This window comes from Eleginops maclovinus, chromosome 8, assembly GCF_036324505.1.
Source record: "Eleginops maclovinus isolate JMC-PN-2008 ecotype Puerto Natales chromosome 8, JC_Emac_rtc_rv5, whole genome shotgun sequence".
Lineage (NCBI taxonomy): Eukaryota > Metazoa > Chordata > Actinopteri > Perciformes > Eleginopidae > Eleginops > Eleginops maclovinus.
The window spans coordinates 4,906,085-4,931,103 of NC_086356.1; the positions used below are offsets into that span (position 1 = coordinate 4,906,085).

At 39.8% G+C, this 25,019-nt stretch overlaps 3 protein-coding genes across 3 annotated transcripts; all 3 read right to left on the reverse strand.

The window, feature by feature from the left end:
- Positions 1 to 1,560: 1,560 nt before the first annotated feature.
- On the reverse strand, positions 1,561 to 5,414 carry LOC134868035 (bile salt-activated lipase-like). Its single transcript, XM_063888902.1, has 11 exons — positions 5,199 to 5,414; positions 4,839 to 4,986; positions 4,188 to 4,307; positions 3,914 to 4,111; positions 3,677 to 3,807; positions 3,430 to 3,537; positions 3,191 to 3,305; positions 2,641 to 2,827; positions 2,327 to 2,530; positions 1,969 to 2,178; positions 1,561 to 1,849 (listed from the first exon to the last, which is right to left on the reverse strand). Exons 1-11 carry the CDS (start codon positions 5,259 to 5,261, stop codon positions 1,666 to 1,668), a joined length of 1,668 nt encoding a protein of 555 aa, XP_063744972.1. The 5' UTR covers positions 5,262 to 5,414; the 3' UTR covers positions 1,561 to 1,665.
- A 1,657-nt stretch (positions 5,415 to 7,071) lies between these two features.
- On the reverse strand, positions 7,072 to 13,487 carry gtf3c5 (general transcription factor IIIC, polypeptide 5). The gene is made up of 11 exons (XM_063889020.1): positions 13,117 to 13,487; positions 12,130 to 12,328; positions 11,820 to 12,021; positions 11,501 to 11,684; positions 10,360 to 10,464; positions 9,878 to 9,992; positions 9,658 to 9,738; positions 8,838 to 8,926; positions 8,045 to 8,127; positions 7,617 to 7,759; positions 7,072 to 7,352 (listed from the first exon to the last, which is right to left on the reverse strand). Exons 1-11 carry the CDS (start codon positions 13,315 to 13,317, stop codon positions 7,177 to 7,179), a joined length of 1,578 nt encoding a protein of 525 aa, XP_063745090.1. The 5' UTR covers positions 13,318 to 13,487; the 3' UTR covers positions 7,072 to 7,176.
- Positions 13,488 to 20,188: 6,701 nt separating this feature from the next.
- Positions 20,189 to 24,963, reverse strand: gfi1b (growth factor independent 1B transcription repressor). Its single transcript, XM_063888948.1, has 7 exons — positions 24,396 to 24,963; positions 23,894 to 23,994; positions 23,106 to 23,285; positions 22,790 to 23,019; positions 21,935 to 22,072; positions 21,045 to 21,210; positions 20,189 to 20,644 (listed from the first exon to the last, which is right to left on the reverse strand). The coding sequence occupies exons 2-7, from the start codon at positions 23,985 to 23,987 to the stop codon at positions 20,466 to 20,468; spliced, it is 987 nt and encodes a 328-aa protein (XP_063745018.1). The 5' UTR covers positions 23,988 to 23,994; positions 24,396 to 24,963; the 3' UTR covers positions 20,189 to 20,465.
- Positions 24,964 to 25,019: the final 56 nt, after the last annotated feature.

Here is a 25,019-nt window from a genome sequence, read left to right on the forward strand (position 1 = left end):
TGGGTAGACTGTCGGAATGGCGGTACTAAAATTGTGTCGGAATAGGGGCATTTCGGAATAGGGGATGTCGTTATAGGGGCATGTCGGAATAGAGGCATGTCGTTATAGGGGCATGTCGGAATACAGGCATGTCGTTATAGGGGCATGTCGGGATTGAGGCATGTCGTTATAGGGGCATGTCGGAATACAGGCATGTCGTAATAGGGGGATGTCGGAATAGAGGTTACACCAGTGGCAGCTGGTGGAGTTTTCTCCAGGGGGGGCTATAACTCCAAACTGTATATAAAAAAAAAAGCATGCATACATGTACTAAGGTATCAAACGAGTGTATTTACATAAATGAAAACACCAAAAACAACATTATAGATAGATAGATAGAAGTGCAAAGAGAAACAAGTGCGATATATAGAGTATGTACAGTATATGCAGTTAAGAGTGATTATGTAAAGATAAGGGCAGTATAAAGAGGTGGGAATAATTGGCATAGTATAAACAGATGTAGTATGAACAAATATACAGATGTGCTATATTACTATACAGAGGGCCAATATACATAATAAATATCTATCCATCTATCTCTATATCTATCCCTCTATATATCTCTAGATATATCTCTATATCTATATATTTAAATAATATATATCATATATAACATGGACAATACACATACTTTATGACAGAAGGCTGTGACGTCAGCCCCGCCGCCAAATCCAGCTGCATTCAGCTCGGGGCGCAGGAGAGGTGCGCCCCAAAATCGTCCTATCTCTTGTATTGAAGAGGAGCTACTGCGCATGTACAATTTTTAACGAGAGTCTACAACTTTACTCATCATTAACTATGAAATATTTATCTTGCACATCTAAAAAAATATATACATATATTTCGAAATATTTTAATTTTATTATTTCATTTTAATTTTATTTTTTTTTATGTCTTATTCAAGGAAATGTGGTGAGAGGTGAGTGGTGGGGCGGCGCCCTAGCGTCCTCTATTGGCCAGCCGCCACTGGGTTACACCCATTGACTGTGTTAGCTTTAGCTATGTTAGCTAGCTGGATCTGTCATCAAACGGGCACAGTCTTGCCTTAATCTTTTTGATTATCTCAATGTTTTGTCTTGAAAAACAGCCTCCTCTTTGGTAAGTGTCCATGTCATTAAAGAGATAAACTCTTGTTCAAAAATGCTCCAGCTTTCTTGTGAGCAGATTCAAACAAAAGGACTGACCTTTATCTGCTTTATAGAAAACTTGGCCCCATCTTATGTTTTATCTTTTGTTACGGAGCATTGCCACAACATGTTTTTAAAAAGCATATTAACAACAAAAAAAATGCAACTTCTACTTTAGCCAACACAGATGAACAGCAGTGCAGACTGTATGATGATAAAATACACTATTCTCACGTTTTCATATCTGGTTTGCAGTCTATTTTATAAAACTAGTTAACACACATTCTTATCATCTAAAAAACAAACAAACACTTAACTCAGGTTCCATGTAAATTGAAGTACTACTAAGTATGTATTTCAATAGGTCAAACAAAAGAAAACAAACAAGGAAATATCATTTCTATTTTCATCAATTTATTCTTTTCATGGACGAATGATTATTTGATAATACTGGCCTATAGGTCCACACTGCAGCTACATATCTGATTGCACAAGTAGTTTATTCAGAGCCTAATACGGGAAGGTTGGGTAGGATGCTGGTCCAGAAATGCACGTAACGCGTTCTCATCTTCTGTCTCACATAGTCTCTGTTCATATTATGATGGATTTCCACAAACTGGTGTCCAGTGTTGGTGAATTTAGGCCAAGTAGTGGGCACACTGAGATCTCCTTTGTTGGGGTCCCTGTGGATACGATGAGGAAAAGAAAGTGCAAAACATTTAAGACAGTTTTAGGTTTCTACTTGAATGTCTTATTCAGGTCTGTTTGAATCTCCTATGTCTTGTATCTGCAGAACTTTTACCCAGTTTTGGCGAAGTTGGTCCAATAGGCGATAATGTAGCCTGAGAGGTCACGGTGGCGGGGCCAGTAGCCGAGTGGTGTGGAAAAAGGCTTTCCGAAAACGTACTGCAGATCATCAGCGTGGTCGGCTCCCATCCAGCTGGGGTAGGGCCTGGCAATGCCGCCCATACGGCTCGGTTCAGAGAACAGGTAGGAGTAGGTACGGCCAGTTCTTTGGTGAAGAAGAAAAAGGTATGTGACAATGAATACACAACAAAATAATGCCTAAAACTTCAGGCAAATTCAACATGATGATGTGGAACAAAAGGGCCCTTGAATAAAATAACAGCATCATCCCTATAACAAGATCTTATTCTCACTTTGCGTTGGCAGCATGAAGGTAAAGGGCAGCCTGAGTCGGAACCAGGAAGATGAAGTCTGTGCCGATCTCCACCACGGTTTTCTTGATGGTCGCCTTGCTGGGGTTTGAGCTCCAGTTTAAGGTGTATGTGGAATAAGCATTGTCCGCACCGGCCTTGCCCTTGTCCTTAGTGTAGGCAGCCAGGAGCCTCTTTACATCCTCGCTGCAATCAGTTATGTCAGAAATTAGAAACATACGAAAAAGTTCCAACCAAAGTATTATATGTTGCTCTGGTTTCAGAATATTCACTGTGACTAAATGGCTTAAACTCACATAGGGGTGTCCACCAGGGGGGAGTTGATCGTAAGAACGTCTAAACCAGTGAAGAGGTGTCCGTCCATGTCGTTGACTCCAGCGATGTAATCGATGTCGGCCGCATTGTGGAACAATTTGGAAGGGTCATCAGGAAGGAAGTCACCGTCGATCACAGGAGACAGGGCCAGGTTGTATACAAGGGGGTCTGACAGAGGCAGATACAATGAGACCTTAGCATGTAGGGTACTAACTGTATGCCTAACGAAAAGTAGCATTCTAATTTCCCATTTTCTAGATTTCTTGTATTGTTTTGCTTATATATGGCATGAGCTTAAGTGTGTTGAAGTATGCATTTTAGACAACATTAGGCAGTGTGAGGCCACTAAGTGTTTGACGTTTGTTATGTTAGAGCAACACTCACTAGCCAAAAGTCCATCTCAATTTAGCCCATATCAGAAACAGAAGGAGTTAGCGCAAGTAGATGATTTTTTTTCCTCTCCATTGCCCTGGTAAAAAGCACCGCAATGTCTGAACAGAAAATGTAAACTGTCTGTGTAATGCAGCTTACGGTCAGGTGAGCTGGACAGACTGAGAGAGCCTGCCAGCGTAAGAACCGCGGGATCAGTCATCTTCAAACAGGCAGCCATATTTTGATCGGTGGGGCAGTTGACCTTAATAGCAACCTGGGGAAGAATTTAAATAATATTAAAAAGTGGAAACGGGCAACTTTTCTAGTTATTATCAGCTACAACTTTCAGTGAACTTTCCATATAAGAAATAAAACATGTAAGTGAAGCTTTTGTGTACCTCCTCAGTGAACCTGCGGGGGTTCTTGTTGACAGCCCATGGGCAAAGGGCGACACCGCTCTGGGAGATGGCTCTCTTGAAAAGCCCTTTGTTGTGGGGAGTGAGAGTCTGTGGGCAGAAAAAACAGATATTTTAGTACTTTTTGGTGATTAAGTTAGACTCATACTTTGGAAAGTTGTGAATTGTATTAAATGTACTATATATGTATAATATATCGATCATCCCACACCATGGGATGGACACTGACCTGGAAGCTGACACTAGCTCCACCTGCAGACTCGCCAAAGATAGTGACGTTTTCAGGGTCTCCTCCAAATCCGCGGATGTTCCTGTTCACCCAGGCAATGGCGGCTTGCTGGTCCCAGAGACCGTAGTTTCCTGGCGATAATCAAATGTTTCACTTAATAACGGAAGTTTATTGGTATATTAAATTGGCAGGGAGGCCAACAATTTGTCCGTATTTGAAAAAAAAGCTTGCACCTACCAGGGAGGTCTGACTCTCCAGTGCTCAGGAAGCCCAATGTTCCCACACGGTATCCCAGTGTCACCACGATGACATTTCCTCTGTCTGCAATCTCCTTCCCGTTGTACAGATAGTTATCCATGAAGTTAGCTCCCATCGAGCCTCCAGCCAGGAAACCTCCGCCATAGATCCAGACCATGACAGGCAGACCAGAGGACACTAAAAGACAGGGAACGTTAATGCCATTTGTGGAGTAGACCTAATATGGACGACAATGAGTTTTCTCAATCGTTACCTGCGCGGCCGTGAGGAATCCAGATGTTGAGGTAAAGACAGTCCTCACTGCCTCTGGTATCACTCATCAACATGTTCACCTGCATGCATCTTTTCCTGTACTCTTTGGTCTTCATAACACCTGAAGACACAGACACAGACACAGACACACACAGACACAGACACACAGACACAGACACACACACACACACACACATTTTTAGATTGAATTTTATTAAATTACATTATTGAAAACCAAAAAACTCTTAACTTAAGCTCCAGTTAAAGCACAGTCTTTGCTGCAACACTATCAAGAGTGGTATTATCATGGACTCCTCGAAAGAGGAGGTCACAGGAGGCCAAGCTCAGTGTTGCAAGAGCACTGGCCCCTGTTGTCTTCCCTCTAAAGCCACACATACACAGGACAGCAAAAGCCACATATGATGATCTTATTTAATATAATGCCCAGCTGTAGCTCAAACTAAAGGATTTAAAATATACACAGCCTTTTACATCTATAACTGTACAATGTAACATACATTAATGCAGAAGTAACATTAATCCAGAAACATTATTTATTATAGCAAAAGAATGACAGGTAAAATTGTTTAAATACTGTTAAAGGATCTGAAGTACAAAATCCAATAGGCTTCATCTCAGTCATTCTACCCACCGTCCCATCCTGGGTGACGTTTTGGTTTCTCAAACCTCCCCGGGATGTCAGCAAAAGGAACCCCTTTGAAAATGTCCATGTGACGGAATAAGCCCAGACGGATGTTCTCGCCGTCCACCATACCTCCCTCTGTGTACACCACCCCGAGCTGCAGAAATCAAACACAACATTTCTTTATTTCATTCCTTATGTATACCACAGATATATAATTAGATATTCTCAAATGAAATACATCTATCAGTGTTTGATGATTGAAAAATGAAAGAATGGAAGCCTGTTTTAAGAAAATATATAAACTTGAATACTATTAAAGAGATACTGAAAAGAGTGACATGAGAATAACCCATTTGTGACACTTACAGAGGTCGCAGAGACCGTCTCCAAAAACGCAGCAACAGCTACCAAAATCCCAAGCTTCCACATCTTGATGGTGACAAGCAGGTTACCTCAGGTTGCTTACCAGTCTTTTATAATGGAGACCCCCTCCCCTATACAACACCTGACCAGAAGGAGGTTTCACAAATAAGTAATGCTTAACCGCCCTGTATCCTCAGCACTTTTTTAAAATATATTTTAGTGATGACTTCAAACACTTCTGTACCTAAATCACAATATTTAAATGATTACACACAAACTTATCTCTATGACCTAAGACCAATGTTCAAAGATACTTTATTGGCCGACATTAGTGTGGTTTTATTTTCATATCACACATAAAAACTATTAGTACAACCTTAATTATGTTTGAAACTGCCAACATGCAAACTCAATAATGTATGAGGATAATCAGGGCAATCGACTGTTCCTTTTCTGTGCTTGAAAGCTCTCCTCTTCCTGAAGCCTATAGCCAACATCCTGGTCCATAATTAATGTAGTCCTATTACAGAAGTTCTGAAATACATAGTCTAACCCTAAGTCCCATTAAAGCATTTTTTTTAATGGCCCAACAGCGGTACTACAGTTACTTTCTAGTGATGTCATTTGGACCCAAAATACTTTTCCCCCCATTGATTAATAGTGGGAAAGAGAAATCTGCTAATCAGCGTATGACTTTTTTTTTGCATTCAGTGCAAGATCCAGTTATTTTCCCTCTCTATTCATTTGAAGAAGCCACGGCGATTGTATAAAGATTAACTTAACCGCTGATTTACAGACTTCTCTTTCAAAAATGTATGTCTTTTTGGGCCCAATGACCTCACGGACACATAACACTGTTTGGCCACTATGAAAATGTGCTTCAACGCCTGGCGCACTTCCTGGGGGCTTGGCCGAGAACGGGAACGCAGGTTCTATACGCAAAAGGCCCCAGATGATCCACGTACTTTCCGAATCTGCACTTGCTCCATTTTGGACTTCAAGCGCCACTGAGAGCCGGACTTGTTTAGCACTAAGAAATATTTGTCACACCAGGTGACAAGCTCTTAAGTGATTGGGTATCAATTTTGTTTTGTTTTCATGCTCACTTCAGCACGTTTTTGTATACAGGATATAAAGTAAAGGTGAGCAAACACAGTCCCAGGGCGACCAAGCAGAAAAATATATTAAACAGGGTATTAGTTCACTTACACCTTAAGCTTTTACACAAAACCCCAGATTGAGACTCAACTCAAATTACTCTGTCGGCCTCGTGTCTAAAATATGGGGTTGGGTAAGACGGAAGAATTTTTAATAAATAGCAATCAAGTGTTGCTTGTATTCGCCTTAAGGTTTAGTAATTCCTCTTGAGTGCCACATTATAAAGTTGCCTTACTAACTCTTTCGCGCCTTGCAGTTGTGTATCAGGCGGCCAGATCTGCTGAGTTGACACAGCTGTCCAACAATCCACCAACCATCGTCATGGCTGTGGAAAAAGCACCTGTGCAGATTGGATTTGTTAATTTTTAACAGGGGGGATGGCCCAATGAGAGCTCTCTCCTGCTGCCACACCGCCAACACACCCCTGTACACACCCCTGTACACACCCCTGTAAACACCCCTGTAAACACCCCTGTACAACACCCCTGTACAACACCCCTGTACACGCCCCTGTACACACCTCCCACAGGATATCGTTGCACTCTCTCTGCTACCAGGGGATTGAGAGAGGTGTTGGGAGGTTAACAAGGGCTCCCGCCTCGAGTAGCATGTTGATAATAACGTCTCACCATGGGCTGCCAGATGCTGCGGCGGACTAGGGCTTAGGGTTAGTCAGTTGTACTTTATTATCCCAAAACATAATAAACGACAAAACCACTAGAAATACTTTCTTTTTTATTTATATTTAACTGAAAAAATAATTCAGACTTATGAACTTTAGCAGGAAATGGCAGATATTAACAGTCAAAATAAATGTCTTTTGTTAGATGTAGTCCAGAATTTCTGTCTCCATCTCGTTTTCGCTGCCCTCCGATGGCAGGAACTCGTCGTCCTCATCATCTTCTTCGCCATCCTTGTTGTCTTCTTCTGAATCAGAGCCACTCTCCGGGGATATTGCAAGGCCTCTGCGTCTGCGTCTCTTGGGGAGTTCTGGCATTGCTGGAGGGAGAGAAATTAAATCAGAACCAATTCTTCAAGGGTTTTCTGTCCACACTAACAAACATTAGGATCTATTTCCTCAATGGTTAGTATCCAAGTATAAAGCAGCATTTTTAATTAGCAAGCTTCCGAAGCCTTGTTAAACCTTTAACGGCTTCCAGTATTTTTTACCTTAACCATAAATGTGTCATTTTGAAAATCTTTGTCCTACGTGTCCATGCAGACACCCCGAATTAGAGCAGCTGTGATGGATGTTTTCCTTACGTGGTTTATTGGCTCGGACCAGCTTCTTGATCATGGCTGAGATCATGTCCCGCAGTTTGTCCGTAGTGCCGAGGACACACCAGCCGTCCCGCTCCTCACAGGGCTGATCCTCATCGGCAATCTGAGCGATCACCTTTTTGATACTGGAGATACACAAGCAGCCGAATCACACACTGACACTGGTGCGAAGAAACAATTTCTCAAGCACTGGAATTAAAATGTTGAGGTACTTGTTATTAAAGAGGCCTCGTGATGCTGTTTGGGGGTGTTCCCTTTCCTGTAGTGTGTTCTATTCTGTGCATGTAAATGGTCTACAAAGGCTGAAATCCCAAATTTCCCTCCAGGATGATATGAGTTTCAGTACTTCAATGAATACTCAGTGAAGTGAATACCAGAAAGAAGTATGCACCGTCAGCAATTTAACGTACCTTTCCACATCCAGATCACAGAGCTGGTAGAACATCTGTCTGTGTGGAGGCAGCATGCCCTCTTTGAAAATGTAGGAAGACTCCTGTGAGGACGAGACACAAAAATCATAAAGATTTTGTCAAAGGAAAGTTTTCCATGACTAAAATAAGCGTTCACTTCAGTCCTTTATTTAGACTCGAAAAAGTTAAGCAACCCTTATCTTCTAACATCAATCTACATTTAGATTAATAAAATCACAAGATTTAAAACTAGCATGTCAGACCCATGCTTCGGTGATGTTGTCCCATAACTCCAGTTACTGAGCTTCAGTAGGGGAAGAATTACTCAGACTTTTTACTCGGGTAAAAGAAGGAATACAAAACTGTTAAAGTACTTTGTTGCAAGTAAAATCTAAGTAAAAGCACAAAAGTATTGGTGGTAAAATATACTTAATGTATCAAAAGTAAAATAACTTATCGTCTAAAATGGCCAACTTCAGAGTCATTGAATTACTGGATTATGATGCATTTATGTGTTCTTAAGAGCTGGTAATAGAGGAGCTTTTTTGTATTACTGAAAAATCTTAACCTATAATAATAATAATAATAGTTAATAGTTTTTCAATATTTTGTATGAGCCAAAAAATCTGTAAAAAAAACGAGTAACCAAAGCTGTCACATAAATGTAGTGGAGTTAAAACAGAGTGGCCTGAAATGCAAACGCTCATGTAAAGTACTTTTACCTCAAAATCGTACTCAAGTAAAGTACTTGGGTAAATGTACTTCATTACACTAACGCTGAACTCTCACTCACCCTCAGCTGGTAGGTGATCGGGGTTGGGTCTCGAGCAGAGCCGGGACCCTCTTGCGCAGGAAGCTCCATCACACTCGCAGCCTGAGGACCTGGGGGGGGAAAACACACAGTAGGCCTATGTCAGTTTGGAAACAGCAGCGGGAGGAGGGAGATTCTTTTACAGATTCTCAGATGGGACATCTAGTATCGATGCTTGAAACTTTATAAAGGCATATGCTTTTTCAGAAAGAACCAGAATTAGGTTTCGCCTGGGAACCAGAAGGTCACCGGTTCAGGGAAGACCAAGTGCTACCGAGGTATCCCTGAGCCACACTGCTCACCGGCAGCCCATTGATCCTAACACTGGGATGGGTCAAAGGCTAAAAAATATTTCAATTTTAAAATTGAATGTGAAAAAATACGTAATGTTTTAATGAAAATAAATGCTTATTTGAATCATTTGTAAAAAATATTTTAAAAATAACAGACAAGTACAGCAGCAAATAACTGAACAATCTGTGCACTATAACAGAATGATAAGTTAAGTATAAGCTGTGCAGTTTTAATAAAGGCAGCATTGTGCAAACATGTTTTTAGTGTCCGCTTCCCCTACGGCAATAAGCAGTAACAGCAGGTGTGTGTTTTTCACATCCCAGAGAACTTTATGAGAATGTTGCGAAAGACAACCAATTTCCTCATGCGCCCAAAGGCTCGATCACTACTGTCTAATTGTGTTTACATGGCTGTATGAAATGTGTTTTTAGTTAAGCTGTTATTTCAGTTTTTGTGAACTTCACATATCTCTTGCACCTCATTGTACGATGTGTCAACATTAACTCACCTGCTTTGTTCATTGTGATAGACAGGTTGTAGTTCAGGGCACTCCTCTTGGCTTTCACTGGCATGTCAGATAATGAATACCCTGAAAAAGAAACAGTGCCAGATGGACATTTTTCTTAATCGTTGATGTTAAAAATAGAAACAGTGAGAAGAACGCAGTCTTTAAAATACATTTGGACAATAAACTTCTGGTAGAAACAAGTAGTGCCTCAGGGTCTTACCATGCTTGGTGCTACAGCGGATCCTGAAGTCCAGTAGCTGGTATTTCTTGGACTCTTTTGTCTTCCGGGGGTCATAACCCAGCCTCACCCACAGACTTCTCCACGGCCCTGTCACCTGTAAAAGCAAATCTGATGTTTAACCTTCATCTGTGTGAGAGAATAAAAAAAAGATTCTTCCTTTTTCATTTAGTGTAGTCATTTTTTCTTAACATTTTCTTTACAAAACACAGCTTCTATAAAGCTTATAGTATCACATTTTATTTTTTTTATCCTCAGGGGGACTTTACACACCACAGTGTCAAAAAAATAATCCTACATTTTGTATTTCTATTACAAGACATTTCTTTTCATCGACTGCAAAGCAACGATTCCCTGAGGCTCAATTTGCCCCTGAATGACATCATGGAATATCCATAGACTGGCATTTTTCCTCCACCCCTCCCTTAACTCCGTAGCAGGCACACTGTGTCCCCTCAGCTCACCATGTAGTAGGCGAGGACAGGCAGCAGCAATTTCAGTTTATCAGGGTGGATGTTGATGTTGGCCTTGACTGCGTTCCGGGACCAGATGGGCCGGCTCTCAAACATCTAGGGACAAAAAAAAAGAAGTTTGGCTCCAGATTAGATTAAAAGTCTTACTTGTGTGATGTTGAATAAAAACATGTTGAGGTGACAAGCAGCTATTTAGGGTCATAGGGTTGTTTACTATATGTTAGTTTTAACCACTAGTAGCGCTGTGGAGCCATGTTTTGCTTTGTTAGCACCTGGAGGACAAAACGTTCAAACCTTTAGCTGAAAACGCAGCAATGCACCTGCAGGATCAGTGGAGAAGAAAACTTCAAGCTTGCGAACATGGATGTCAACACTGCAGGTTTAAAAATCTACAAATCAAAAATCCAACCTGGCAATTGGTGTATGAGTAAGGGGATGAATTTAATAGATATACCATTTGTTTTGATAAATAATACCAAAAGTAACTTTCAGTACAAGAAAACCAAGTGAATACTTACCTCGGTGATCTCAGTTTTACCTTATTTTCCATTTTAAAATGCTTATTTTATCAAAGCAAAACTAAATAAGCATGCACACTAAGACAAAAATCTGTAGTTAAAATATATGTTACTATTGAGAGAACAGGGAAGGAAATATAAACGCTGCAACTGCAACATGTCTTTTATCAAAACATAGAAAATATTGAAATAAGAACATCAGTATATATATGTTGTTAGATATAATGTCAGTAAGTCTCACTTATTTTGGGCCTATTGTCCGAAAGCCAGATATTTATAATAAAATGATATAAAACTGAAAAAGGAAGCAAATGCTCACAATTGGTAATTGGTTTTTATAGCTAAAACGATAAGCTTTCAACATGATGAAGAACTACAAATGATTGCTGTAAATTAATTAACATTCAAATCAAGATTTTCATTTAGTAGTTTTCAACCTTTTCAAGTAAAGAGCCAGAATTGATTTTTTTTATCTAATTCGCCTTAATGACATTTTGTCAAGAGAAGCCTCCCTGGATACTATACTGGATTCGGCCTTCATTATATAATTTTTAAACTACAGTAGGTTTTCTGATTTCAGTAAGCAGGAACCATGACTACAGCAGCACTCGTACCTCTCTCAAATGTTCTTCGGCCTGCTTGTCGCTGTCCTTTATGCAGACTCGCCTCCAGTTGAGTTTTGCCGCCTCGAGGCACTCGGCAGGGACGATGGGATCATTGAAGCTGCAAAAAATGGCGTTGTGGGGCCGACGAGCTCGATTCAAACCGATGAAATTGCTCTTGTTGATGGGCCCCTGGCTGTGAACAGAGAGGAGAAGAAAAGGTGTGACTATTATGCAGATATGCTGCTTTAACACAGTGACATTGAGGGTCCAATATTGTTGTTTACAGACGACAAATAAGGGAGAAGGTTAAATTAAGTTTTTCCCTTACCCTAAACTTTGATTGACGTCAGGCCGGAAATAATAATCCACCGGGGTGTCGAGGCGGGAAAAGCTGGCCGGGGGAATAAACAGGGGAATGGGCTTCTCAAAGAACTCTTGATTCTCTGGTTTGCGGAGGATGATTTTATCGTACAAAGAAGTGTCTTTTCCACCTTCTGAATGAACAGCGAGGCACTGAAAGTCTGCCATCCCTGCACAAAAACAGACGCAATCAGTCTATGAAGGAAAAACCAAGTAAATATCCCCCATTAGTGAAAGGGGAAAACACTTCTCTACACAATAAGGATGTTAAATCAAACCTTGGAATTTGTATGTAGTTGCAATGACTCCCAGGATATCCATGTGGATCTCGACGTCCTTGGGGTCCTTCTTTCGCACCCGACGACGCACTCTGAGCACCAGGTTGCTCGATGGGTAGCGGTTTCCACACAGGGAGTGACAGAAAGGATCCTGAGGTCTGTAACGCAGCTCAAGACGCCTGTTTGGGTGAGCGAAGGTCTGTGGGATTCACAGGAAATGCAGACAGGTATCAGATTAGTACAGTACAGAAACAGCATTGATGATACACAAGAGCAGTAATGTTAACTGTTATGTACGCAGAAATACGCGACTTCAAGTCAAAACTGTATAACCAACCATCCAGGCCCTCATTTTGTCTGCATATACTAAACTTAAATTGTGCATGTTTCATATATCAAGTTAAAATGAATCCGCCTTTGGAGAATGACTGTCATTTTACTACAATTTGAAAATGCAAATCGACCTTATTCTATATTCTTACAGTCAGGGAAACAGCATTCAAATTAAAATGCAATCACTCCCAATATCTAATCCTCTCGATGCAACACCTGCATTTTCGTACAGGGATTAATAAAGGTTTATCTTATTACTGGTTTATTTTCATATTTAAATTAACAATTGAATATTGTCAATCAAAAAACTTTAGTTTGTACTATAACATTAAGCGCACTTCTATTCTAGTCTAGCTAGCCAAACATTTTTTAGCATTTCGGCTAACAACGAAGCTATGCAGTTTTATAACAGACAACATTGTATAACATTAGTGATATAACACCAATTACTATATTATATTATCTTTGCATACAGCATACTGTGCATATTTGGATGATATTCTAACATAGCTCATAGGTGAGGGCATTTGAATACAGGTATAATGGACAGCATAACAGTGAACTGGAACGGTTTGCAGGACTGTTTTAAGTCATCCATATAAACGTCCAGGATTTAAGAGCCACAACAGTGTGTCCCAGTGATGATCTGCTTACTTTGGACACTGCTCTTTCCCCCCCGAGAGTCTCCAGCATCCTGTCCGCACTGGTGACCACCGCCGGGTACTCCACACACACCAGCTTCTTGTCCTGCAGCTCCACGCTGGACGAGCTGCCGGGGACAACATCTTCAGTCTGAGGGGACAGAGTGAGCTCCTTCAGGATGAAGTCTAGCTTCAGCTCCTTGATCTCCGACATGCTGGATGTTTTAGTTGGGATATTCACGCGGGCATATTATCAAAAGTGTAAACTAGAAGTAAGAATGCGCGCTCAACTCATTACCGCAGTGTGTGAGATTATGTCCTAGTTCAAAATAACTCCGTGCGGAAACAAGATCAGCTAACGTTGGTTCCGCAGGCGTACGTACCATATTTTAGATTGAGGTCCTCTCTTTAATAAATGCTGTGAACAAAGCACTCATTTGAACATCTCAAATAAGAAAATAAAAACAAAAAGGTGTCGATATTTACCTTGAAATTTGTATTAGTTTACCATTAATTGTGGCGATTACAAATTCTTTAATTTATCCATATACTGTATAAACAACCTGAAAAACAATTATCATTAAAAGCAAAAGATAGGAATATAAATGCTGAGATCTATCTCACATACTAAAAAGAGTGATGTAGAATCAGATAAGATTGTGTTACATTTGACGTGTGTTTTAATTTATATATACTATTAATTTGACAGTGTTAAATACTGTTTTTATATTATGCAAATGTTATTTTTATATAATTTATATAATATCTTTAAAGCTACCACAGTCACAATGAACTCAATGTGTAGATTTGGCCAGGGGATGGCGCTGTAACACCAAAGAAAATGCATGACGGGGGAAATCCTCAAGCACTGAGAACACCATGAAGCCTCCATCAAAACTAAACAACGCAAGTAACTCAATTAATGTTGTTGAATAATCGGGTCTGTCTTCGTAGTATCATTTTATATTGAAGATCACATATTAAAACAGCCATTTTTATAATCTTAGCAGAAAGATACACACTGTTGTGACCTTTGCAAAGAGGATTTGGGTGCTGTCACTCCCAGAATCTGTCAGCAGACTGTCAGTGAAGAAGACTTTGAAGAAAAACAGTTTTGTTTACCAAGCGTAAGATGCTGTTATAAAGTTGTCTTTAACATGAGGTGACACTGTGTTTACTTATATTCTAGTTTGTCTTCTTTCTTTCTCTTGTGCCTTTAAGCAAGTACAACAATTAACATTGTTTTCTTAACAACATGGGCCAATAGCCAGCTCATATTTGTTTGTTTTTTTTGTGTTTTTCTGTTGGTGTTCTTGAGAGGGCCGTTTTGGTGACGACTGGAAGGTTTGCTGGAAAGGTGCATTCATGTGCAGTTGTTGGGATTGGGAAAATGTCTTCCTTAAATTGGAGACCAGCTAGAGAATGTGATGCTGATTTTGGTAACTATCGAGTTATGAGCCTGTAGGTTAGGACAGGTCTGGAACACGTTTCACATTAGCTCGAAGATGTAAAGCAGTTAGTATTGAGGATGTCCTACAAAAATGACTAACTTTTATTTAGTAGCTACAGGCCGGAGACACAAACATCTCAAAACAAGGGTGATAGCACTCGTTAGACAACATTTCTATGATTTAATTATTATTATTATTATTATTATTATTATTATTATTATTATTATTATTATTATTATTATTATTATTATTATTATTATTATTATTATGTTTTAGTTTGTTGGTGAACATGCTAACCGTTTCCCTTTGTCTCCAGCCTCTGCACTACGCTAAGCTAAATTAGCTAGGCAAAGTTAGCTAGGCTAAAACAGTTAGGCTACAGTAACTTAGCTAGGCTAAAACAGTTAGGCTACAGTAAGTTAGCTAGGCAAAGTTAGCTAGGCTAAGGCAGTTAGGCCACAGTAAATTAAGAAATGGCTCCAGTTGAAAAAAGTAGTGCAATCTTGATAAATAGAAGTAATTTCTGGTTTGGGCGCCGTTTGAGTGGCAGCCGTGTTTCAGCAGTAATTTTTCATTTTGATGACATATATATTTTAAGATATATTTTTAATGCATGCTTCTTAATTAATATTAAGCTATCTTTGGCTCTTTACTTGCTGTAAGAAATGTAATTACCCCTATTTTAAAAAAAAAGTGAGCTACGACTGGATAAATGAGAACTGGATTAAACTAAATGAGTTTTCTGAGAGTTTGTAGAACGATGTTTTTATTTTTCCAGTTTTTTAAAACATAGCCCAAATTTAGTTCAATTCATTATAATTTTACATTCATGGGAATATCAAACATTTTGTTCACCATAGAGGCATGATAGCAAAATGGAGTATTTCTTTAAATATATGATTCATTCCTCTGACTTTGGGTAAGTTTGTTTCTTTAACTGCGGCCATTTGCACAGGTGTAATCCATAACGTTAACAAAGGCTCTCTGATCGACATACATGGCTCACTGTGAAAATTATTCAGAGAGGAGCTTTCGTTAGCGTTATCAGTGACACCTGTGCTTGCTCTGCTATGACAAGTTAAATTCCTGCAATGAAAAAGGCTCGTGGCCTTATATCAGCTAGAAAACGTCAACAACACTGACTGGACAAAAACCAATGATGGTTGAATAATTTGGGAAGTCTTTGATAGAAACAGGTTTGCTCTCAAATATAAACTTGAGGATATTCAGACAATGTTGAAGCATGTCAGAACGAATTTGAATCAATTTAGTGAGCACTATCAGAGCTTCAATAAAAACATAAATGGTGACGTTCAGCCTGGCTTATCACACTGTGAAGCTCATTGTTTTGTGGTATGAATATAAGGAGGGGACAGAAGACAGACAATCTGTTGTGCGCTGTGGTAAGGATTTCTACTTTTGCTCTTTCTCGTCTCTAGGGGGCCCTCGTCCATTGAACCGTGGTCCAACTCTGGCTGCTATCTCAGTCAAGGGCCTGTCCACTCCTCCCTGCAGCGCAGCAGGCCTGTTCCAGCCGTTACTGTGTGGGGAGGCCATGATAAGGTTATCAGACAGTTACTCTAAAAGAGCCTGTTCCCCTCAGATTTCATCCCCCCGTTCTGACACTCATTCTCACTCAGCGTTTCCCCTCTCCTGTCATCCCTTCAAATAGCTTCTGGACCTCCAACGTTTCTGACTTTCTGAGGTTTGCAGCTGGCTGTATGTTAGTCTGAAAGAAGTATCCGTATGCATGACAATATTTGGGTATGTGGTGTAGGCATTAAAGCCACACCTATAGGGCCTTGTCATCTTGTGCATGCAAAATCCATGATTATTGTAGCTGATTGCTTTCGCTGCACTCTTGAAAGTCATCGGTAGTTTAATTATATAGATTTGAGCACACCTTTCAAGGAAACAATGCAGTTTTTTTAGCTGTAACTCTTAAATTGCCAATGTCTAAATTTGATCCATGTCACTGTTTGAAAAATCTTCTATCCCATGACTAAGATAATCAGAGGGATTTTGTTTCCCTGCTTTAGAGGCCTGGAAATGAAAATATAAAAAGTTAACTAACTTTAATGTTATTTCAGTTTATTTCTCCATTTTATCATGCCATGCATCTTCAGATTTAGCTTTGTAGTGGACGTTATCCAGTCCAATCAAGTAGTCAAATTTGTATAGCATTGTTTTACCATTGTGAAACACTTCTGGCAGGGAAACATAGGGCAGAGTTAGGGGTATGGTTCCTGGGGTATCAGCACTCACCACCGCTTACATATTTTACAGGCGTGCCGATTGATATATCTTTTGCAGCAAATGTGTTTTGTGAGGAATACATTTAAATAGAGCCTGTTTAATAAAGAGTCCTCAAAAAGTCTGACGGTCATTAAACATCAACATTTACAAACTTATAATTAAACAATTTCCGAGACCTGTAACCACATCAAGGAATGTTCATGCAACCACAAACACTTTTTTCCCATCACTCTTGTATGTCTCTTTGTGGGCGTGGCCTTCTGTGCGTCATCGCTGCACTTATCAATGGGAGGCCAGAACGTTCAGCCTGGACCACAACATAGTGCCACTAGCAATCAAATAGTATCTCAAACACACACACACAGGATGTGATCATACAGCATCTTCCTGTATTCAGTCACACGGAGGAAATCTGCTGACAGTTTCTTTTTCTATTTGGATTCTGTTAGCGTGATGGATGACTGGCATGTCATTCAACACTGACTTTAAAAACACAACACAATGTATAGCTTAGTAGTGCTTAAATGGACCTTAGGGCCAACCTTTCCTTGTTACGTTTAGATTACTAAACTGTGTGTTTTATGGATCAAAGACAAAAGCTCTAAGGTGCTTTCTATTGGTTAACACATGCTCTGAGTCCTTACACTCTTTACTCAATGTTTTGATGTATAATATTTGTGAAATCACTTCAAATGTGAGATTTTGTTTATATAATATTTTAGTTTTTCAGTTGTATATCCATCAGTCTGTTTGCAAAGAGCTAATCTCTAACACTTCTGGATCCATCTGTCCAATATTTCTGGGTACATGTATGACTTCAAGCTCTCATGGGTGTGGTCATTCCCATTTTTTGAAACCCATGTCATCGGCTGCCATACCGTAATTGACTGCTTACCCCTCGCTCCTCTTAACTGTTAGTTTGGGGGAGCAAGTCCTTACCAACCGGTAATTGCTCGGCTAAGAACATACTTGAGCTACCAGTTTGGTCTTTTCCTGCTGCTCTGTCAATTTTCTGCCTTAAAGAAGAGGTAAAGTGTCAGTTAGTTGTAATACTCTGAGTAACATGAAAGTAAAAATTCCTGAACGGCTGCAACAGTCATCACACAATCAGATTAAATGTAGTAAAAGAAGGAACAAATCTGGGGCCTACAACTGTAAAAGTGATTTTTTTTAAGGGGGGGATGTGCTTTTCTAAAACATAGCAGTTGAAGTTGCCTCAGGCTATCCTGCCACCCTGCAGTGTTTCCACGCCACATAGCCAGCCAGGGTTCATTTGCATACTCATTTGCAAGACAAATTTTGAGCTGTGTGATCTATCTGTTCGTCTGGTATGTGTATGTGAGATACAGAGGGACAAAACTGCGTTTGGACTGGTGTTTGTTGGTTTTTGAGGCACAGTGCTGATGTGTTTTAGTCTTGACTTGTTCATTTGTTGGCTGTTGGATGGAACAGCTTTGGGATTTTGGCGCTAAGGCTCCACTGTTATGGCAGCAACTTCTAGGAATGACTTCGGTCACCGTGCAAACAATACTTTAAATTCAAAATATTGTATGCACCTTTTCATGCTGAGTACTGAACGTTAGGAACTGATATTATACTAGTGGAAATGAACAGTTAGAAAGAGCACATTTGCAAGTTTCACGATATCACAACGCTTCAGGGAACACATGTATGCAAATGAACAAAGGGTTAGATAACCGCATTATTTAAAAAATGCTCCCGCACAGTCTTCTATCTTAAAAAAGCAAACTTTCTCAACTTCATTAAGCTTTTCACAACCAGATACTTGTACACTTGTGTTACAGGTGATAAGTCCTCGCTTTTTTCACCGCCTTACCATTTCCCCCCAGGCTTTTCCCTCCCCTTTCAGGAACTTCATGTCCTGTTTAAGTCACACCCAAGTTCCATCCCTTGTACTGTAAGCTAAACCTGTGCAATATTTTGATTTGCTCCGTCTGATCTCACCAGGATGTGTCGGTGGCTGCAGCAGTTGTAACTGTAGTGGATCACAACGGTCCCTGTTGCCGTGGTAATGGCAACACATTTTGCATAAAGACCTCAGATTTGTTTGCCAGACCGTAAGCCCTCGCTCATCCTCTCTTTCCCCTTGCAGACACTGATTTCTACAGCAGTGACTCCCCTCGGCATAACAAGGGTGAAATCATGATCCCAGTTTATAACTATTAATACATATGTCTTTTTTTAGATCCCATAGAGTGATGCAGGAGGAAGTCCACAAACCTAGAAAGTAGTTTGCATTTCACCACTACCGGAACCTTGTTTCGAAGTCAATGTTTTCCTAACATTTTCTTTCGTTAAATCCCTGAAAAAAGTCAACACAAGCTCGAATACTTCTACCTATCATAAAAACAGTGGTTGCTACCGTAACATCGACTAAGTGAGACTTCTTCACATCATAATGCTAACATTAGCCGCCTTTAGCTTAGCGGTCATGATGTAGTTTGTTTGTAGCGTAACGTTCACTTTTTATAGTATTTGGGGACTATCTGGATGAATTTTGTTTGCCACAGATCTTATTTTCTGCTATATTCCAAAACCAAATGGAAATTCCAATTAGCTTTCTGCCTTGTGATGCTAACCTGGGTCGGCCTCTAAAAATGTTATCATCAGTTCCCCACTCTATTGTGGATAAGTTCAGCTGAAGTTCTGACAGCCCCTGCATCCGGTTGGTGTCAGATTTATAAGGCCCAGGTGATGATCTGATTTGCCTGGAGCAGCTTAATGTCCTAACAGGTTTAATGTTTGAGGAAGGCGGTGTGTCTTCGTTAGAGCCGACACTTGTTTGTCGAAGTTAATCCAAAGGGCTGCTGGGTGTGGTAACAGTTGACTAAGTAATCAATCCCTTTTTACACAGTCCCGCATTAATCCCTGTATCCCATTCGACTCAATGCACGATAAGTGCTGAGCAGCTACACTGACTGCATGTGTGCAAAGGTGTGTGGCCAAAGTTCGTATAGGCCATCCGACAGTTTGTGCAATTTTGATTTTCTACTCAGATTAGTAGACCAACACTAACCCTAACCCTAATCCTTCATCTGCTATCTAGTCGACTCTCTGGGCTTATATTTGCATGTTGTTCCGCTTGTTATTTGAATGCAGCGTTACACCATTACAACCGTACAGTAAGAGATTTTCACCCAAGGCAGAAGTCAGATATTTTACATCCTGCTCTGACAGGAAAGTGACTGAGAAAAACACACAGAAAGAGGCGAACAGAGGAGTAAACGTGTGTTTACAGTTCTCATCCAGTTCCCATTCAGTCATCTTAGACAAACATGTATTTTGCCTTAAGGGTGGAAGATGTTATAGTGCATTTCCCTTTGCATGTCTTTATTCGAAAGAAAAGCAAGATCGGCAGACAGTTCACCCTTTTATTCCAATTGAAAGCATTGAACAGCTCAGGCATACTTTAAATAAATTATATGAAATCAAAAATAAAAGTATATTTAAAATGACACATCTTCCCACTCATCATGTAAACACATCTTTGAATGACCACTTAATATATTAACAGATACATTTTCAGCAATTTCTTCATTACACAGATTATGTTTTTACTGAAGTTAAAAGGCCTTCGATGAGAAATCAGTATCAGCTTATTTAATACAAATGTACACAGACACTGTTTTCCTCTTCATTTCATGCCGTGCTGGCTCTCGTGATGCCGGCGAAGATCCACCTTTCGCTGGAAGCCCTTAGAACAAATGTCACACCCAAATGGTTTGAAGCCGGTGTGTTTTCTGCTGTGTGTGATCAGGTTGGAGCTTTGGCTGAACGCTTTACCACACACCTGACATTTGTGGGGTTTTTCACCTATAATGAAACACACAAAAACAACACAGTGAGGAAAATATATCACATTTCTTCAATTTGATTCATTCAAAATGTCACTAGCGTGTGTGTTTTTCCCTCGAAAATGTTTGCATCAACAACTACGGGGGAAGAATCATGCCATTGTTCAGATTTGTCAAACATTTATTTCTAACTAATGGCGTCAGCATAGACTTCCTTTCACTGAGCGCTGAATGGAAGCAGGAAAAACAGATATGCAAATCGACAGGACATTTGTTTAAGTTTCTTTTTCTGATTTATCAGTAGTTTTATTACTCCTCGAAACAATTCCTGCTTGCTGCACCTGGAGAGCAGATAATAACATCCATGAACAGCTTCATATATGGTCTTTTGTAAAAATGATCTGCGTACTGTGACCTACCGGTGTGAATGTACGTGTGTTTCTTCATGTCAGACTTCTGGTGGAACCTCTTGCCGCAGTACTGGCAGGGGTACGGCCTCGTATCCGAGTGGATGAGCAGGTGCGTGGACAGAGTGGAGGAGCGCTTGAAGGTTTTGCCGCACATCTTGCACTCAAAGCTTTTTTCCTGGTCAAAGAAAAAAGTTAAAGTGTTACACAGTTATCAACAAACAGGCAAAATGTCAGAAAATCTATTTTTCCTGAGCACTCTGACTTTGTAAATCACATTTAAATCAGCATAGAGAAGAAGTTCTTAATAGTATAAAAAATAAAATGGAAGTTTGAACACCTTCAATATCTACTCAATGGACCTGTTGAGTCTATCGATCAGAACAGGTTGGGTTTTCTATATTGCATAAAATCAATCAGTGAAATCAGCTTTTAATAATGGTATCATCTTTATTTATTATTATTTATCATAACCATTACTTTATGATCTTCATGTGCCATTAATTCAACAACAATCCTTTAAAACTCAGAAACAGGTCGGGTAAATGCAAAAGCAGCAGGAACTTCCATTTTACCATTTTTAAGATTTCACCTTTTTCTCCTGAAGCTGAAAAAGCTACTTATTTATCATGTAATTATGCCCTTCATATGTATTAACATCACTCATACATGTTAAATGTGCTGCTATTGTGTACTTGAATTAGTTGTATATTATCCTTTTGTCAATTAACATTATTTTTTAAATGAAGATGAAGACACATGTTAAACAGAGCCTGTGCAGGGACAGGTGAATGGCAACACTTTTGGGAAATGTAGGAACTTGACCTTTAATGGAGTATCCCATTCAATTGAAGCAGCTTGTAACGTTTGTATGCAGCTTTTGAGAGTCAGCATAGGTGTACCTGGGAGTGGACGTTCATGTGTTGCTCCAGGCTCACAGCGTGGCCGAAGGTTTTCCTACAGATGCTGCACCCGAAGGGTCTCGTTCCACTGTGTGACCTCCTGACGTGAACCTCCAGTCCGTGGGGCGTCGAGAACACCTGAAACAGATAACACGGGAGGTGTTGTCTTCATCACCATTAACGTCTATGCAGTCAGCTTCTTACTAGGATTACTTCATGGTTCATTGTTCAGGAGGTTATTAGCAGGAGCCTCATTATCCACACTGGTCACCTCCACTCCAAAACAAAAGGGCACAGTGATTAAACCCAGTACAAATAGTGTTACAAACAGATCTGTTCACATCAATAATCTTTGCTTCTCCAAGGACATGGAGGACTGTAAGCTAAACTGCCTCTAAGGTTTGCTCGGTTTGTTTTTGTGATAACTTCCGATCAAGATTATCACAAGGTTTTAGCTGGGAACCAAATTAACCATATGGGTTTCCACCTCTCATAACCAATCAGACCAGGGGATTCAAATATGTAGAAACACTAACTAAAGATCTGTCATGTTCAAAATGTGTGTTTTTTCTACGCTGTTTTTGCTGAAATTAACGTTTGCTCAGCTTGTTTTTCTAATTACTTTAAGATCCAGACGTGCAATGACTAAAATCCTTCACCTGGTTAGGAACAACCAGGACTGTAGGAGTTTTGTAATATTGTGTGGACATATTTGCAAAGATGATCACTCATTATTGAAGACAAATAAATGAAACACAGTTTTGGTAATTAACTGAATACAGTACCTCTCAAAAATAATACATTTCTAATTCTACCTAACTCATTGTAGGTTATTGCTTGAACGTCTTGACCTACCTTTTCACAGGTGATACAGTGGTAGGTGTTGGAGGTGGGGGAGTAGTGCGTGCTGCAGTCCAGAGGCTGCTGGGGCTGGGGGCTGCGGCTGATGTGGGAGCCGTACAGGCTGCTGGCGTGCTGCAGCACCGTGGGGCTGAAGCTCATCTGACGGATCTTGTAGGAGGGGGGCATCGGCTCCCAGGCGTAGGACGGCTTGTAATAGGGAGGGAATCCAGCCATGTGAGGCTCTGAGGGAGCACACATACAGAAAAATCACCCATCTGATCAAAAGTTTTAGTAAAAACTGAAGGAGATATATTCTTTTGCAGCTCACCATTTAGGTAGTATGTCTGTGTGGGGGCCACAGGGGGTCTGGTTTTCTCTGGTTGAGCAGGTAAGGGGCATTCAAGCTTCACCTCCTCCTCCTCGAAGGAGCAGTGGTCTGCAGGGGAAGACTGCTCCACCGACTGAGGCCTGTCTTCAGAGTCTGTGCTCTGAGCCTCAGGTGGGTCATCTGCAAAGCAACAAACAATAAAAGATTCAAAAGATTGAAAGGCTTTATTTGTCTTATGCAGAACAACTATAGCATAGTTTTCAAAACTAATATCACAAGTCTCAGGGTCCTTACACATAAACATAACATAAGTACATTAGACATAGTGTTGCAATAAGTTGGAGGAACAATTCAAAAAAAGTACATGTAACAAAATAAAGATGAAGCAAAAAGTACATTAAATATATACTGAAAACTGACAATATAGACATGTGGATATGTCAACTATACAGTGTATCATTTATGAACAATAACTGAGTGAATTAAATAAAGGAAAACCTTCAAATTGTACCTTTTTATAAAACAATTTAACTCTGCAGTTCACAATTTGTTAAAATAGGTCACTTCCATTCTATTATTATGTTGCCATCATTATTAAAACATGTAAGATTGATGCATATCTCTTATCAAAACTGCCTTCAAATCGAAAATGTATGCAAATATCTCAAACGCAGCAGCTGCTTTAAAGTAACGACCTAAAGAAGTACAAGCAGGCCGTTTTCATTTAATTAACTTAACCGTATTTCCACATATATATTGAGATAACTTCATTTTTATTGGAGTCTTACCTGTTTGTAAGGGGGCCTTCCGCTCGTCTTCATAAGACCGGTGAACATTAAAGGACACACACCTTTTGTTCTTCACCAGAAAGGACCGCGGCATGCTGATCCTAAAGGCAAAAACAATGTGCCACACAATCAGGATCAAACCGTAATGAAAACGAGGTTTGCCATGTAACCCCAAAGAATATTGCCTACGTTTCTTAAAACACCGCTATCTAAAATATTCTGAATGACTTTATATTTATCATTTAATTTGATATTTAATCTACATATGTTTTACTTGTATTCCAGGTGGGAGACTCTGCACTAATGTCATATTTTTAAATCTCATTAAATTAACGCTAATGTACTGAATATGTATCTAGCTACTTGGTCAACAGAATAAAGTTAAATTAGCACATGTTGGATAATCAATCTTACTGCTTAAATTGTCATATTATTTGTTGAAAAAGTATAACAAGTTGTCAAAAGTTGTACTAACTGTTTTTAGAAGTCATTTTAGACTCACCGTTAACCAAGAAAGTTTCTGCAAAAATGAAATTGGTGTTATTGAAAGTAATGTCCTTCTTCGGTTGGAAAAAAGCTCAGATGAGGGAAAATTTGACGCAAAAATCCTTCACCAAAAAGTCAGCAAAGCAAAGCAGTCTAAAACCATCACACTTGTTGCTCTCCCGTTTTCTCCCCTCCCTGATTTTCAATCAGATAATTTCCCAGCGGAATCTGACTGTGGTTTCAACCAATGAAAAGGCCAACATGCAGGTGCAAATTTGCGTAAAATAACAGGGTCTTGGTGGCTGTCCCTGGAACAGTCAGCAAACAAAACATGCAATGCTCCGAGGTAAAACAAATATATTATAGGGATAAGCTTTAAAAACGAAGTTAATGAATATACTCTTCCAAAAAGAAAGTTTGTGTGCTTTCATTTTAGCTTAATTTGAATGCATTTAAGGTTTTTTTGCTGAACTCAGAGACATTTCAGAAGAAAAAAACCTCGACTAATTCACTATTTATTTCGAAAAGAAGGAAAAATATAAACAAGAATTTACCAGTTGAAAATCCGACCAACTATTTTCACCACACACTGTTTGAGTTACGGGATTTACTGAATCGTACTGTCTGTATGACTGTGTTG

Coding starts and splice junctions, on each gene's coding strand:
- gtf3c5 (XM_063889020.1), bottom strand. CDS start 13,317: ATGTCGGAGATCAAGGAGCTGAAGCTAGACTTCATCCTGAAGGAGCTC. Junction 12,022..12,129: donor AACTACATACAAATTCCAAG/GTTTGATTTAAC, acceptor GTTTTTGTGCAG/GGATGGCAGACTTTCAGTGC. Junction 9,993..10,359: donor CTGTCCTCGCCTACTACATG/GTGAGCTGAGGG, acceptor TTGCTTTTACAG/GTGACAGGGCCGTGGAGAAG.
- LOC134868035 (XM_063888902.1), bottom strand. CDS start 5,261: ATGTGGAAGCTTGGGATTTTGGTAGCTGTTGCTGCGTTTTTGGAGACG. Junction 4,987..5,198: donor AGACGGTCTCTGCGACCTCT/GTAAGTGTCACA, acceptor TGATTTCTGCAG/CTCGGGGTGGTGTACACAGA. Junction 4,308..4,838: donor ACGTCACCCAGGATGGGACG/GTGGGTAGAATG, acceptor CTGTGTCTTCAG/GTGTTATGAAGACCAAAGAG.
- gfi1b (XM_063888948.1), bottom strand. CDS start 23,987: ATGCCGCGGTCCTTTCTGGTGAAGAACAAAAGGTGTGTGTCCTTTAAT. Junction 23,020..23,105: donor ACAGACATACTACCTAAATG/GTGAGCTGCAAA, acceptor GTGCTCCCTCAG/AGCCTCACATGGCTGGATTC. Junction 20,645..21,044: donor ACACACGTACATTCACACCG/GTAGGTCACAGT, acceptor GTTTCATTATAG/GTGAAAAACCCCACAAATGT.